The sequence below is a fragment of the Salmo salar genome, chromosome ssa21 (genome assembly GCF_905237065.1).
Source record: "Salmo salar chromosome ssa21, Ssal_v3.1, whole genome shotgun sequence".
Lineage (NCBI taxonomy): Eukaryota > Metazoa > Chordata > Actinopteri > Salmoniformes > Salmonidae > Salmo > Salmo salar.
The window spans coordinates 44,523,653-44,538,669 of NC_059462.1; the positions used below are offsets into that span (position 1 = coordinate 44,523,653).

Consider the following 15,017-nt stretch of genomic DNA (forward strand, 5'->3'; position numbering starts at 1 on the left):
GACACCATGAGAATGGCTACTTACATTGAACAGCATGGGACACCATGAGAATGGCTACTTACATTGAACAGCATGGGACACCATGAGAATGGCTACTTACATTGAACAGCATAGGACGCCAGGAGTGCGGCAGTGTTGTGTGGACAGGGCAGTCTGTGGGACACAAACACACAAGTCACCACGAATTAATTTGATCAATAGGAAAATCATTACAACAGCTTTTTTTTTTTCTACCAATAAAACAGTGTTTCAGCGTGCTGGCCCGGTAGAATCAGTGTTAGTCCACTAGAACAGTGTGTCAGCGCGCTGGCCCGGTAGAATCAGTGTTAGTCCACTAGAACAGTGTGTTAGCGTGCTGGCCCGGTAGAATCAGTGTTAGTCCACTAGAACAGTGTGTCAGCGCGCTGGCCCGGTAGAATCAGTGTTAGTCCACTAGAACAGTGTGTCAGCGTGCTGGCCCGGTAGAATCAGTGTTAGTCCACTAGAACAGTGTGTCAGCGCGCTGGCCCGGTAGAATCAGTGTTAGTCCACCAGAACAGTGTGTCAGCGCGCTGGCCCGGTAGAATCAGTGTTAGTCCACCAGAACAGTGTGTCAGCGCGCTGGCCCGGTAGAATCAGTGTTAGTCCACCAGAACAGTGTGTCAGCGTGCTGGCCCGGTAGAATCAGTGTTAGTCCACTAGAACAGTGTGTCAGCGTGCTGGCCCGGTAGAATCAGTGTTAGTCCACTAGAACAGTGTGTCAGCGTGCTGGCCCGGTAGAATCAGTGTTAGTCCACTAGAACAGTGTGTCAGCGTGCTGGCCCGGTAGAATCAGTGTTAGTCCACTAGAACAGTGTGTCAGCGTGCTGGCCCGGTAGAATCAGTGTTAGTCCACTAGAACAGTGTGTCAGCGTGCTGGCCCGGTAGAATCAGTGTTAGTCCACTAGAACAGTGTGTCAGCGTGCTGGCCCGGTAGAATCAGTGTTAGTCCACTAGAACAGTGTGTCAGCGCGCTGGCCCGGTAGAATCAGTGTTAGTCCACTAGAACAGTGTGTCAGCGTGCTGGCCCGGTAGAATCAGTGTTAGTCCACTAGAACAGTGTGTGAGTGTGCTGCTGAACCTGTGCAAATAAGAACAGCCAACTGAACTAACCTTCCAGTCAGGATGTCCTGTTTGAGCTGGAGGAAATACTGGTACCTACAGGGAATAAGGAGAGCAGTTACACCAATAACAATGTGATACAGATGTCTGTGATTATGGACCATAGAACATTTGGACATAATGTACAGTACACTAGATAAAGCACCTGGACCGGACCCACTCACATGGAGCTTCTCTGATGCTCATTGCTTAGGCAACATTTCTATGACTTAACTTGTAGCCTGTTGTTTTTGTGTATAACTAATACTGAATGAATCTCATCATAGTACAAGAGCTCACCAGCACTGTTGTTGTGTGCTGTCTGGAATCGATAACGCACATCCAAAACAGATCCATGCCTCTGCATCTTAGACATACAAAGTGGTTTACTCACTTGATAAGGCTGGCTGAGCAATATCATGCTTGAGTGGTGCATGGATTGAATAAATAACACTGGAGTATCCAGTTGACTGTAACTCTGTTTTTAATGACCATGGATGGACACTTGCAATAGGGGCTGGCAGCATTCATGGCATGCTATTCACATTTATGCCTAGCTGTGTGCCAGGCAGCCAGCAGTAGAATTTGCCCATTATTGCTTAATATACCTACCAAGCGGATCCTAGTCTTAGATGAAGTGAACTCTCAACCCCAGACCTACTCCTAACCCGTTTACTGTAGTCATCTCCATTAGTAGAATGATTAGCTGAGGGCTTTAGCAAGTGCAATACAGTTACACAGGGTAATTCATCTCCTTATATGGGCATGACATGGCAGGTTGTAATAGTAATAACACTAATGACTAAATAAGACAAATGACAAGAGATACCAACATTTACACAAAACAATACAAACAGTACATTACAGAGACAATAGCTACATCAATCTACAAGCTCACATCCACCAACCTCAACGGAAGTGTTAACATATAGTACAGGAAGGGTTGCCATATTTTCACAAAGTGGTTGAATTTATGTTAAAGCATAGGTAATCTTCTCCATAGGACTACACTTATTCATTTCAGAGAGCCGTCTTGGAATTGGGAGAGGGGAATATGATTTTCATGTCAATGCAACACATTTTCTTGCAGTGGCAAGAGCGATTTCTGTCAATTTGATTTTGAAGTTATTCCTCAAATTCACATTTGTGAAGTTACCCAGAAGGCATATTTCAGGATGAAGTGGGAAAGGGACCTCCAAAGGCCAGGGTATCACAAACATCATGCCAGAAGGCTTGTAATTTAGTACACTGCCAACTGGAATGCAAAAAGGTATCTTCTGTTGTTCCACATCTAAAACACATTTCTGATATTTCAGGGTGATACCTATGTAGCCTCTGAGGTGTCAGATAGAGTTGGTGGAGGAAGTTGTAATGTAGAAGTCTATATCTGGAGTTGATGGTCACTGACACACTATTTTGGCATAGGTCCAATCATAGACCCTTATCAATTGTAGTATTCAATTTGGATTCCCATCGCTCTCTCGACTTATGTACATCTGGTTTTGGGAATTGTTGCATTAGCAATGAGTAGACTCTGAATATAAATCTGTGTGTGGCATGGCTATCATGGAGTAGTTGTTCAACACTTGACAGGTTTGGTAAAGTCATATCTCTAAGACTGCTTCTAAGAAAGTTTCTTAACTGTAAATAACAAAAGAAATGATTATTGGATAAATGGTATTTCTCTTTAAGTTGCTCAAATGACATACAGTTGAAGTCAGAAGTTTACATACACCTTAGCCAAGTATATTTAAACTACATTTTTCACAATTCCTGATATTTAATCCTAGTAAAAATCCCTTTTTAGGTCAGTTAGGATCACCACTTTATTTTAAGAATGTGAAATGTCAGAATAATAGTAGAGAGAATGATTTATTTCAGCTTTTATTTATTTCATCACATTGCCAGTGGGTCAGAAGTGTACATACACTCAATTAGTATTTGGTAGCATTGCCTTTAAATTGTTTAACTTGGGTCAAACATTTTGGGTAGCCTTCCACAAGCTTCCCACAATAAGTTGGGTGAATTTTGGCCCATTCCTCCTGACAGAGCTGGTGTAACTGAGGCAGGTTTGTAGGCCTCCTTGCTCGCACACACTTTTTCAGTTCTGCCCAAAAAAATTCTATAGGATTGAGGTCAGGGCTTTGTGATGTCCACTCCAATACCTTGACTTTGTTGTCCTTAAGCCATTTTGCCACAACTTTGGAAGTATGCGTCGGGTCATTGTCCACTTGGAAGACCCAGTTGCGACCAAGCTTTAACATCCTGACTGATGTCTTCAGATGTTGCTTCAATATATCTACATCATTTTCCTGCCTCATGATGCCATCTATTTAGTGAAGTGCACCAGTCCCTCCTGCAGCAAAGCACCCCCACAACATGATGCTGCCACCCCCGTGCTTCACGGTTGGGATGGTGTTCTTCGGCTTGCAAGCCTCCCCCTTTTTCCTCCAAACATAACAATGGTCATTATGGCCAAACAGTTCTATTTTTGTTTCATCAAACCAGAGGACATTTCTCCAAAAAGTACGATGTTTGTCCCCATGTGCTGTTGCAAACCGTAGTCTGGATATTTTAATGGCGGTTTTGGAGCAGTGGCTTCTTCCTTGCTAAGCAGCCTTTCAGGTTATGTCGATATAGGACTAGTTTTACTGTGGATATAGGTAATTTTGTACCGGTTTCCTCCAGCATCTTCACAAGGTCCTTTGCTGTTGTTCTGGGATTGATTTGCACTTTTTGCACCAAAGTACGTTCATCTCTAGGAGACAGAACACATCTCCTTCCTGAGTGGTATGACGGTTGCGTGGTCCCATGGTGTTTATACTTGCATACTATTGTTTGTACAGATGAATGTGGTACCTTCAGGCGTTTGGAAATTGCTCCCAAGGATGAACCAGACTTGTGGAGGTGTACAAATGTTTTTCTGAGGTCTTGGCTGATTTCTTTAGATTTTCCCATGATGTCAAGGAAAGAGGCACTGAGTTTGAAGGTAAGCCTTGAAATACATCCACAGGTACACCAGCAATTGACTCAAATTATGTCAAATAGCCTATCAGAAGCTTCTAAAGCCATGACATCATTTTCTGGAATTTTCCAAGCTGTTTAAAGGCACAGTCAACTTAGTGTACGTAAACTTCTGACCCACTGGAATTGTGATTCAGTGAATTACAAGTGAAATAATCTGTCTGTAAACAATTGTTGGAAAAATGACATTTGCCATGCATAAAGGAGATGTCCTAACCAACTTGCCAAAACTATAGTTTGTTAACAAGAAATTTGTGGAGTGGTTGAAAAAGGAGTTTTAATGACTCCAACCTAAGTGTATGTAATCTTTAACTGTAAGTACCCCATCTATATAACAATGTTCCATATGACATAAGTACCCCATCTATATAACAATGTTCTACATGACATAAGTACCCCATCTATATAACAATGTTCTACATGACATAAGTACCCCATCTATATAACAATGTTCTACATGACATAAGTACCCCATCTATATAACAATGTTCCACATGACACAAGTACCCCATCTATATAACAATGTTCTACATGACATAAGTACCCCATCTACAGTGGGGGAAAAAAGTATTTGATCCCCTGCTGATTTTGTACGTTTGCCCACTTACAAAGAAATGATCAGTCTATAATTTTAATAGTTGGTTTATTTGAACAGTGAGAGACAGAATAACAACAAAAAAATCCAGAAAAATGCATGTCAAATTTTATAAAATGATTTGCATTTTAATGAGGGAAATAAGTATTTGACCCGTCTGCAAAACATGACTTAGTACTTGGTGGCAAAACCCTTGTTGGCAATCACAGAGGTCAGACGTTTCTTGTAGTTGGCCACCAGGTTTGCACACATCTCAGGAGGGATTTTGTCCCACTCCTCTTTGCAGATCTTCTCCAAGTCATTAAGGTTTCGAGGCTGATGTTTGGCTACTCGAACCTTCAGCTCCCTCCACAGATTTTTTTATGGGATTAAGGTCTGGAGACTGGCTAGGCCACTCCAGGACCTTAATGTGCTTCTTCTTGAGCCACTCCTTTGTTGCCTTGGCCGTGTCTTTTGGGTCATTGTCATGCTGGAATACCCATCCACGATCCATTTTCAATGCCCTGGCTGAGGGAAGGACCGTCCATCGTCCCTTTGATGCGGTAAAGTTGTCCTGTCCCCTTAGCAGAAAAACACCCCCGAAGCATAATGTTTCCACCTCCATGTTTGACGGTGGGGATGGTGTTCTTGGGGTCATAGGCAGCATTCCTCCTCCTCCAAACACGACGAGTTGAGTTGATGTCAAAGAGCTCCATTTTGGTCTCATCTGACCACAACACTTTCACCAGTTGTCCTCTGAGTCATTCAGATGTTCATTGGCAAACTTCAGACGGGAATGTATATGTATTCTTGAGCAGGGGGACCTTGCGGGCGCTGCAGGATTTCAGTCCTTCACGGCGTAGTGTGTTAGCAATTGTTTTCTTGGTGACTATGGTCCCAGCTGCCTTGAGATCATTGACAAGATCCTCCCGTGTAGTTCTGGGCTGATTCCTCACTGTTCTCATGATCATTGCAACTCCACGAGGTGAGATCTTGCATGGAGCCCCAGGCCGAGGGATATTGACAGTTCTATCGTGTTTCTTCCATTTGCGAATAATCGCACCAAATGTTGTCACCTTCTCACCAAGCTGATTGGCGATGGTCTTGTAGCCCATTCCAGCCTTGTGTAGGTCTACAATCTTGTCCCTGACATCCTTGGAGAGCTCTTTGGTCTTGGCCATGGTGGAGAGTTTGGAATCTGATTGATTGATTGCTTCTGTGGACAGGTGTCTTTTATACAGGTAACAAACTGAGATTAGGAGCACTCCCTTTAAGAGTGTGCTCATAATCTCAGCTCGTTACCTGTATAAAAGACACCTGGGAGCCAGAAATCTTTCTGATTGAGAGGAGGTCAAATACTTATTTCCCTCATTAAAATGCAAATCAATTTATAACATTTTTGACATGCATTTTTCTGGATACTTTTGTTGTTATTCTGTCTCTCACTGTTCAAATAAACCTACCATTAAAATTATTGACTGATCATTTCTTTATCAGTGGGAAAACGTACAAAATCAGCAGGGGATCAAATACTTTTTCCCCTCACTGGATATAACAATGTTCTACATGACATAAGTACCCCATCTATATAACAATGTTCTACATGACATAAGTACCCCATCTATATAACAATGTTCTACATGACATAAGTACCCCATCTATATAACAATGTTCTAATTCATTATTCCCTTCTCATGCCAATGTTGAAACATGTTGCTATCCAAGATCATTGGCAGGAGTCTGTTTTGCCACAGGGGTGTTTTGGGTGACAAGTCCTGTTTCAGACCAAATAACTTACGGATGTCATACCAAGATCTTACTAAGTTGATGGTTCAGAGATTGCTTGTTTTTGTTGATATAGTCTTGAGGTTCCATTTGTAGATAATATTACTCCCAACCTCTTCATTAAGAGCAAACATTTCCATCTGAGTCCAAGGGACTGGTTCAGTTTCAAATAGGAATGAAATTCATCTCATTTGCGATGCCCAGTAATACATCTTTGGTAGACGGAGACCTCCCAGACAATAATCCCACATTCATTTGTCCAGGCTCACCCTTGGGGTTTTACGGTTCCATACAAATTGTCTTATGGTCTTGTTAAAGGACTTAAACTCTCGGGTAGGGATTATGTGTAAAGATTGAAATAGGTACATCATTTTAGGCAGAACGTTCATCTTAATAGAGCTAATTCTCCCAAATACTATTCAAGTCATCCACCACCTTCTGAACCAAGACAGAGTAGTTAAGCTTGTACAAATTTCTTAAGTCATTATCAACTGTGATTCCCAGATATTTGAACCCCTGTGGCGACCATCTGAAGGGACCCGTTCGTTCAAAGATGCTATAGTCAAAGCGAGTCAGTGGAAGTATTTCAATTTTGTCCATGTTGACTTTGTAACCTGATATAGAGCTGTATGTACCCAAAAGCATCTGCAGTTTTGAGGGGGATCCGGTCAGGTCAGAGAGGAACAAAATAATGTTGTCTGCGAACAATGAGATCTTATGATTTATCTGGCCCACCTGAAAGCCCTACATGCCAAAATATGTTCTTATGGCCTCTGCCAGGGGTTCTATGGCTAGCACAAAAAGGAGCGGAGGAAAGTGATCAGCCCTGTCTACTACCTCTAAAGAGTACCCAGTGTACTCTTTACTAGGCCCTTACCCAGTGTACTCTTTACTAGGCCCTTACCCAGTGTACTCTTTACTAGGCCCTTACCCAGTGCACTCTTTACTAGGCCCTTACCCAGTGTACTCTTTTAGGCCCTTACCCAGTGTACTCTTTACTAGGCCCTTACCCAGTGTACTCTTTACTAGGCCCTTACCCAGTGTACTCTTTACTAGGCCCTTACCCAGTGTACTCTTTACTAGGGTCATCAGCCAGTGCTCTTTATTAGTGTGAGGGGTGTGAACATCTAAACGTTAAATAACATAGCCTTGTGTTGTGTAATAAAAGTCATGTAATTCAAATAAACCCAGAGGAAGAGGACAACTTTAGGCTACTTTTGTGAATTTGCGAGGCATGCAAGACAAAACATTGCGAAATGCAGATTACCAAGATATATGTGTATGGTTCTGCCTGCCCCTCCCCTCTCTCTCTCGTGCTGGCCTGCCTGCCCCTCCACTCAATTCAAGGGGCTTTATTGGCATGGGAAACATAAGTTAACATTGCCAAAGCAAGTGAAGTAGATAATATACAAAAGTGAAATAAACAAAAATGAACAGTAAACATTATACTCACAGAAGTTACAAAAGAATAAAGACATTACAAAAGTCATATTATGTCTATATACAGTGTTGTAATGATGTGAAAATAGTTAAAGTACAAAAGGGAAAATAAATAAACATAAATATGGGTTGTATTTACAATGGTGTTTGTTCTTCACTGGTTGCCCTTTTCTTGTGGCAACAGGTCACAAATCTTGCTGCTGTGATGGCACACTGTGGTATTTCACCCAGTAGATATGGGAGTTTATCAAAATTGGGCTTGTTTTCAAATTCTTTGGAGATCTGTGTAATCTGAGGGAAATATGTGTCTCTAATATGGTCATACATTTGGCAGGAGGTTAGGAAGTGCAGCTCAGTTTCCACCTCATTTTATGGGCAGTGTGCACATAGCCTGTCTTCCCGAGAGCCACGCCTGTTCACGGCAGCCATTCTCAATAGCAAGGCTATGCTCACTGAGTCTGTACATAGTCAAAGCTTTCCTTAAGTTTGGGTCAGTCACAGTGGTCAGGTATTCTGGCACTGTGTTCTCTCTATTTAGGGCCAAATAGCATTCTAGTTCGCTCAGTTTCTTTGTTAATTCTTTCCAATGTGTCTTTTTGTTTTCTCATGATTTGGTTAGGTGTAATTGTGTTGCTGTCCTGGGGCTCTGTGGGGTCTGTTTGTGAACAGAGCCCCAGGACCAGCTTGCTTAGGAGACTCTTCTCCAGGGTCATCTCTCTGTAGGTAATGGCTTTTTTTATGGAAGGTTTGGGAATCGCTTCCTTTTAGGTGGTTGTAGACTTTAACAGCTATTTTCTGGATCTCTCTCCCTCCCTCGCGCTGGCTTGCCTGCCCCTCCTCTCGCTCTCCCTCCCTAGCGCTGGCCTTCCTGCCCCTCCCTAGCGGTGGCCTTCCTGCCCCTCCCTAGCGCTGGCCTTCCTGCCCCTCTCCCTCCATAGCCTTCCTGCCCCTCTCCCTCCCTAGCGCTGGCCTTCCTGCCCCTCTCCCTCCCTAGCGCTGGCCTTCCTGCCCCTCTACCTCCCTAGCGCTGGCCTTGCTGCCCCTCTACCTCCCTAGCGCTGGCCTTCCTGCCCCTCTACCTCCCTAGCGCTGGCCTTCCTGCCCCTCTCCCTCCCTAGCCCTGGCCTTCCTGCCCCTCTCCCTCCATAGCCCTGGCCTTCCTGCCCCTCTCCCTCCCTAGCGCTGGCCTTCCTGCCCCTCTACCTCCCTAGCGCTGGCCTTCCTGCCCCTCTACCTCCCTAGCCCTGGCCTTCCTGCCCCTCTACCTCCCTAGCCCTGGCCTTCCTGCCCCTCTCCCTCCTTAGCGCTGGCCTTCCTGCCCCTCTCCCTCCCTAGCCCTGGCCTTCCTGCCCCTCTCCCTCCCTAGCCTTTCCTGCCCCTCTCCCTCCCCTAGCGCTGGCCTTCCTGCCCCTCTCCCTCCATAGCCCTGGCCTTCCTGCCCCTCTCCCTCCCTAGCCCTGGCCTTCCTGCCCCTCTACCTCCCTAGCCCTGGCCTTCCTGCCCCTCTACCTCCCTAGCCCTGGCCTTCCTGCCCCTCTCCCTCCCTAGCCCTGGCCTTCCTGCCCCTCTCCCTCCCTAGCGCTGGCCTTCCTGCCCCTCTCCCTCCCCTAGCCCTGGCCTTCCTGCCCCTCTCCCTCCCTAGCGCTGGCCTTCCTGCCCCTCTCCCTCCCTAGCCCTGGCCTTCCTGCCCCTCTCCCTCCCTAGCCCTGGCCTTCCTGCCCCTCTCCCTCCCTAGCCCTGGCCTTCCTGCCCCTCTACCTCCCTAGCCCTGGCCTTCCTGCCCCTCTCCCTCCCTAGCCCTGGCCTTCCTGCCCCTCTCCCTCCATAGCCCTGGCCTTCCTGCCCCTCTCCCTCCCTAGCGCTGGCCTTCCTGCCCCTCTCCCTCCCTAGCCCTGGCCTTCCTGCCCCTCTCCCTCCCTAGCCCTAGCCTTCCTGCCCCTCTCCCTCCCTAGCGCTGGCCTTCCTGCCCCTCTCCCTCCCTAGCCCTGGCCTTCCTGCCCCTCTACCTCCCTAGCGCTGGCCTTCCTGCCCCTCTCCCTCCATAGCCCTGGCCTTCCTGCCCCTCTCCCTCCATAGCCCTGGCCTTCCTGCCCCTCTCCCTCCCTAGCGCTGGCCTTCCTGCCCCTCTCCCTCCCTAGCCCTGGCCTTCCTGCCCCTCTCCCTCCCCTAGCGCTGGCCTTCCTGCCCCTCTCCCTCCCTAGCGCTGGCCTTCCTGCCCCTCTCCCTCCCTAGCGCTGGCCTTCCTGCCCCTCTCCCTCCCCTAGCGCTGGCCTTCCTGCCCCTCTCCCTCCCTAGCGCTGGCCTTCCTGCCCCTCTCCCTCCATAGCCCTGGCCTTCCTGCCCCTCTCCCTCCCTAGCGCTGGCCTTCCTGCCCCTCTCCCTCCCTAGCGCTGGCCTTCCTGCCCCTCTCCCTCCCTAGCCCTGGCCTTCCTGCGCCTCTCCCTCCCTAGCGCTGGCCTTCCTGCCCCTCTCCCTCCCCTAGCGCTGGCCTTCCTGCCCCTCTCCCTCCCTAGCGCTGGCCTTCCTGCCCCTCTACCTCCCTAGCCCTGGCCTTCCTGCCCCTCTCCCTCCATAGCCTTCCTGCCCCTCTACCTCCCCTAGCGCTGGCCTTCCTGCCCCTCTACCTCCCTAGCCCTGGCCTTCCTGCCCCTCTCCCTCCCTAGCCTTCCTGCCCCTCTCTCCTCCCTAGCGCTGGCCTTCCTGCCCCTCTCCCTCCCTAGCGCTGGCCTTCCTGCCCCTCTCCCTCCCTAGCGCTGGCCTTCCTGCCCCTCTCCCTCCCTAGCCCTGGCCTTCCTGCCCCTCTCCCTCCCTAGCCCTGGCCTTCCTGCCCCTCTCCCTCCCTAGCGCTGGCCTTCCAGCCCCTCTCCCTCCCTAGCCCTGGCCTTCCTGCCCCTCTCCCTCCCTAGCCCTGGCCTTCCTGCCCCTCTCCCTCCCTAGCCCTGGCCTTCCTGCCCCTCTCCCTCCATAGCCTTCCTGCCCCTCTCCCTCCCTAGCCCTGGCCTTCCTGCCCCTCTCCCTCCCTAGCCCTGGCCTTCCTGCCCCTCTCCCTCCCTAGCGCTGGCCTTCCTGCCCCTCTCCCTCCCTAGCGCTGGCCTTCCTGCCCCTCTCCCTCCATAGCGCTGGCCTTCCTGCCCCTCTCCCTCCCTAGCCCTGGCCTTCCTGCCCCTCTCCCTCCCTAGCGCTGGCCTTCCTGCCCCTCTCCCTCCCTAGCGCTGGCCTTCCTGCCCCTCTCCCTCCCTAGCGCTGGCCTGCCTGCTCTTTCACTTTGCTAATGATGCATGTGTGTGTTGAGTCTGTTGTCTGGAGAATATCCTAGTTTAATCATGGGACCGATGTTGCCGGGATACAGAGGTATTTTCGGGCCAGTCTTGCGAGCACGACTCTTCGGTACTCTTCGTTGCTGAGTGGGTGGGGCTGTTTTTGTCTCATAATATGAAATTACAGTGGGCTACTGGTAGCCTGTAAAGATTACCCTTTTCAGATATAATGGAATGGAAAGCGCCTCGGCTACAGCATTTTTGTTTGTCTGTTAGGGTAAGGCTGCACTACGGCTTTTTAAATGCAGACACAAAACCACCTCTGGAGATATGAATGGCATTTTATTTGTCTGTAAAGTAATGCTGCTTCTGAAGTGGGACTAACTTCCATCACTAGGTGACCAGAACTGTCAATCAAATCATCTCAAACTGCTTCGCACAGCCTGCCTGCAGAACACTCTCTCCTAAAAAAAGTACTTAAAAAAGTACTTTTAAAATACTGTGACTTACCAAGACATTTAGTACAAAGAAAGTACATCTAGCTACACTACCATAAAAAACAACACAGCAGCACATCAATCAGCAACAAAACATCATGCTGGAGCAGAATTCTACCGTCTGAAAAGGTAGACTCTTCTGATGCCTTGATAAATTGTTATCAGTGGTCGCTATTGACATGTTACTGTAGCTGCATTCCATGTCTGTAAAGGGTTGCGGTTGATATAACGTCATTGCCCGGTCATACATACGAAATAGGACCATTATTCTACATTTTGAATTGACGTGGAATTTTGGCAGTTTAAACATCAAGCAAAATGTTCAATTTCTAATTAGTATCCTTACCTAGTGTACTCTTCCTGAAGTTTATTAGGGTCGGTCACATAGAACTTCACCCTGAAGCTCAGATTATGAGGCGATCCCCCTGTAAATGCACAATGAGAGAGATTATTGTATCTACACTTAAAAACAACCACTTCCTAGTTAATCCATCCACTGAAGGTTCACCTACGTTTTAGTTGCTTCCTGATGGGTTTGTTTGGATCCAGCCATCTCTGTAAAAGATAAATGAGGAGAAACTCAATGACACAACAGCATTTCCTCAGCAGCCGTGTTCATTCTCAATTATTCACCAGTCAGCCCCCTCCACCTCTCACTCTCCGTTTTCCAGTTGGGAAATGCAGGCTGGGCCGTGATGATCTGTAGCTAGTAACAGTGCATTCGGAAAGTATTCAGAACCCTTCACTTTTTACACATTGTGTCACATTGTGTCTTATTCTAAAATGCATTAAATAGAAAAAAATCCTCAATCTACACACAATACCCCATAATGACAAAGCAAAAACAGGTTTAGAAATGTTTGCAAATGTATTAAAAACAAAAAACGGAAATAGATTATTTACATAGACCCTTTGCTATGAGACTCGAAATTGAGCTAAGGTGCATCCTGTTTCCATTGATCATCCTTGAGCCAAACTGAGCAATCGGGGGAGAAGGGCCTTGGTCAGGGAGGTGACCAAGAACCCGATGGTCACTCTGACAGAGCTCCGGAGTTCCTCTGTGGAGATGGGAGAACCTTCCAGAAGGACAACCACCATCTCTGCAGCACTCCACCAGTCAGGACTTTATGGTACAGTGACCAGACAGAAGCCACTCCTCAATAAAAGGCACACGACAGCCCGCTTGGAGTTTGCCAAAAGGCACCTAAAGGACTCTCAGACCAAGATTCTCTGGTCTGCTGAAACCAAGATTGAACCCTTTGGCCTGAATGGCAAGCGTCAAGTCTGGAGGAAACCAGGCACCACTCATCACCTGGCTAATACCATCCCTACGGTGAAGCATGGTGGTGGCAGAATTATACTGTGGGGATGATTTTCAGTGGCAGGGACTGGGAGACTAGTCAGGATCGAGGGAAAGATGAGCAGTAAAGAGAGATCCTTGATGAGAACCTGCTCTAGAGCGCTTAGGACATCAGCCTGGGGTAAAGGTTCACCTCCCAACAGTCTCTGAAAGTCCTTGAGTGGTCCAGGTAGAGCTCGAACAACTCTGGAGTGGATCTCCAGTTCTGAAAATAGCTGTGCAATGACGCTCCCCATCAAACATGACAGAGCTTGAGAGGATCTGCAGGGAATAATGGGAAAAACTCCCCAAATATAGGTGTGCCAAGCTTGTAGCATCATACTCAAGAAGACTCAAGTCTGTAATCGCTGCCAAAGGTACTTTAACAAAGTACTGAGTAAATGTGACTCACCACCTGGATTCTGTCTTATGTAGCAACATTTGAATTTCTGTTATTTACATTGGATAAATTAGAGACTCAGAGCTACAACATGGTATATCATACACTGCATTTGAGGAAACAATGGGAAAGTAATTCTGCTTTGAAAGTTGATTAACTTGTCAACTCACTTTTGAGAAAACCGTCTTTCAATGTTTTGGTACTACTATTGGAGCGCCCTTCTTTGTCTACACCCATTCAGCATTGTTCACACACTGATCCGTGCGTCCTGTACTAATTGTCCAGCTACTTCCAGACATCTAAGAGAGAGAGAACAGCTCACTGAACATTACTCACCCTATTGCTCTATCTGTGGTTTCGCGTTCAGAGCGCACACTGGACACTCTGGCCAATAAGTAAGTAGGATTGTTCCGAAAGCTCTGACCTCACAACTACAGTCAAGCACCCAAGCTAACTGGCAAACATTGGCTTGCTACTTCCAGACACATAATGAGAGAACACACCACTCTGACCATTTACTCACCCTAGCAGAGCTGGTTAGGCTTTTTTCACGTTATCCAGAGCGTTGGTGACTGTACCTGTGCGACTGGCAACAATTGAATTACGCTTTGTTGCCAACGTTTACTGACACCGGACATATTCAACGGGTGTTTAGCGTTAAAAAATGCATCAGTTATTCTGCGCTCTGGCACCCTAAGATGAGAGTCTTTTGTTAAGAAATGTAGCTTGATAGCTAGCTAGGTAAACAATCAATCAGATGGTATACAAGTTTGATTTTAAGGCACATGAAAGTTCACATGTTCGAGAAGGCATTTCTGCCAAAAAAAACGCATGACGTTAGTTAGCGAATCAGCCAGCTAACATTAGCTAGCTAGCTAACAGTACACTAACTTGAAATGAAAATACTTCGTCAAAATTAGAGTGGAGTCTTTTGTTAAGAAATATTTTGTTAAGACATTGTTTTGCTAGCTAGCTCAAGTACACTTGAAATGAAACCACTTTGTCAAAATTAGAAAGGTGTACTATCTGAAAATCTTACCAGTATACATAATGGTTGGACGCGTCTCCTGTCTGATGCCATGCATGGTTGCCTTAATTTGAAGATGTAATCCAGACTGGTGTTTTCTCCATCTCCTTAGCTATCATACTCAAATTCCACTGATTTCAAAACTCGGTCCTCCAGAAAGTGGAGAGCATACACATAACGTTTCCTAGCGAGCCAGCCAGCAAACGTTAGCTAGCTAACAGTACACCTTAACTTGACATTAAGTTTATGCAGTTTTACTACGCTATACATAAAAATATAAAAAAGCAGCGTTTAACACAATTACCTAAACATACTGACCAGCTCCAACAGACAGACGCGTGCTATATGGTAGACCAATCCAAACTCATCTCTCGGCATGTCCAGCCCACTCATTATCTCAGCCAATCATGGCTAGTAGGAAGGTTGCCCCTTTTTCTGTGGCTAAACCAACTAGGCTCATAATTTAACAATTGTATTCGTATTTACAGATGGCATACAAGTTTGATATTAAGGCACATGGAAGTTCACATGTTCGAGAAGGCATTTCTGCCAAAA

At 46.8% G+C, this 15,017-nt stretch overlaps 1 protein-coding gene across 2 annotated transcripts in view; it reads right to left on the reverse strand.

The window, feature by feature from the left end:
- The window catches only part of LOC106582393 (tyrosine-protein phosphatase non-receptor type 4), a 124,425-nt gene that overhangs the window by 54,764 nt on the left and 54,644 nt on the right, over window positions 1–15,017 (reverse strand). For both annotated transcript variants that reach the window (XM_014165465.2, XM_014165466.2), the window contains exons 4-7: window positions 12,209–12,251; window positions 12,043–12,121; window positions 1,132–1,176; window positions 101–153 (exon numbers count right to left, since the gene is read on the reverse strand). In XM_014165465.2, coding sequence (XP_014020940.1) covers window positions 101–153; window positions 1,132–1,176; window positions 12,043–12,121; window positions 12,209–12,251 — 220 coding nt within the window. The remainder of the gene's footprint in view (window positions 1–100; window positions 154–1,131; window positions 1,177–12,042; window positions 12,122–12,208; window positions 12,252–15,017) is intronic.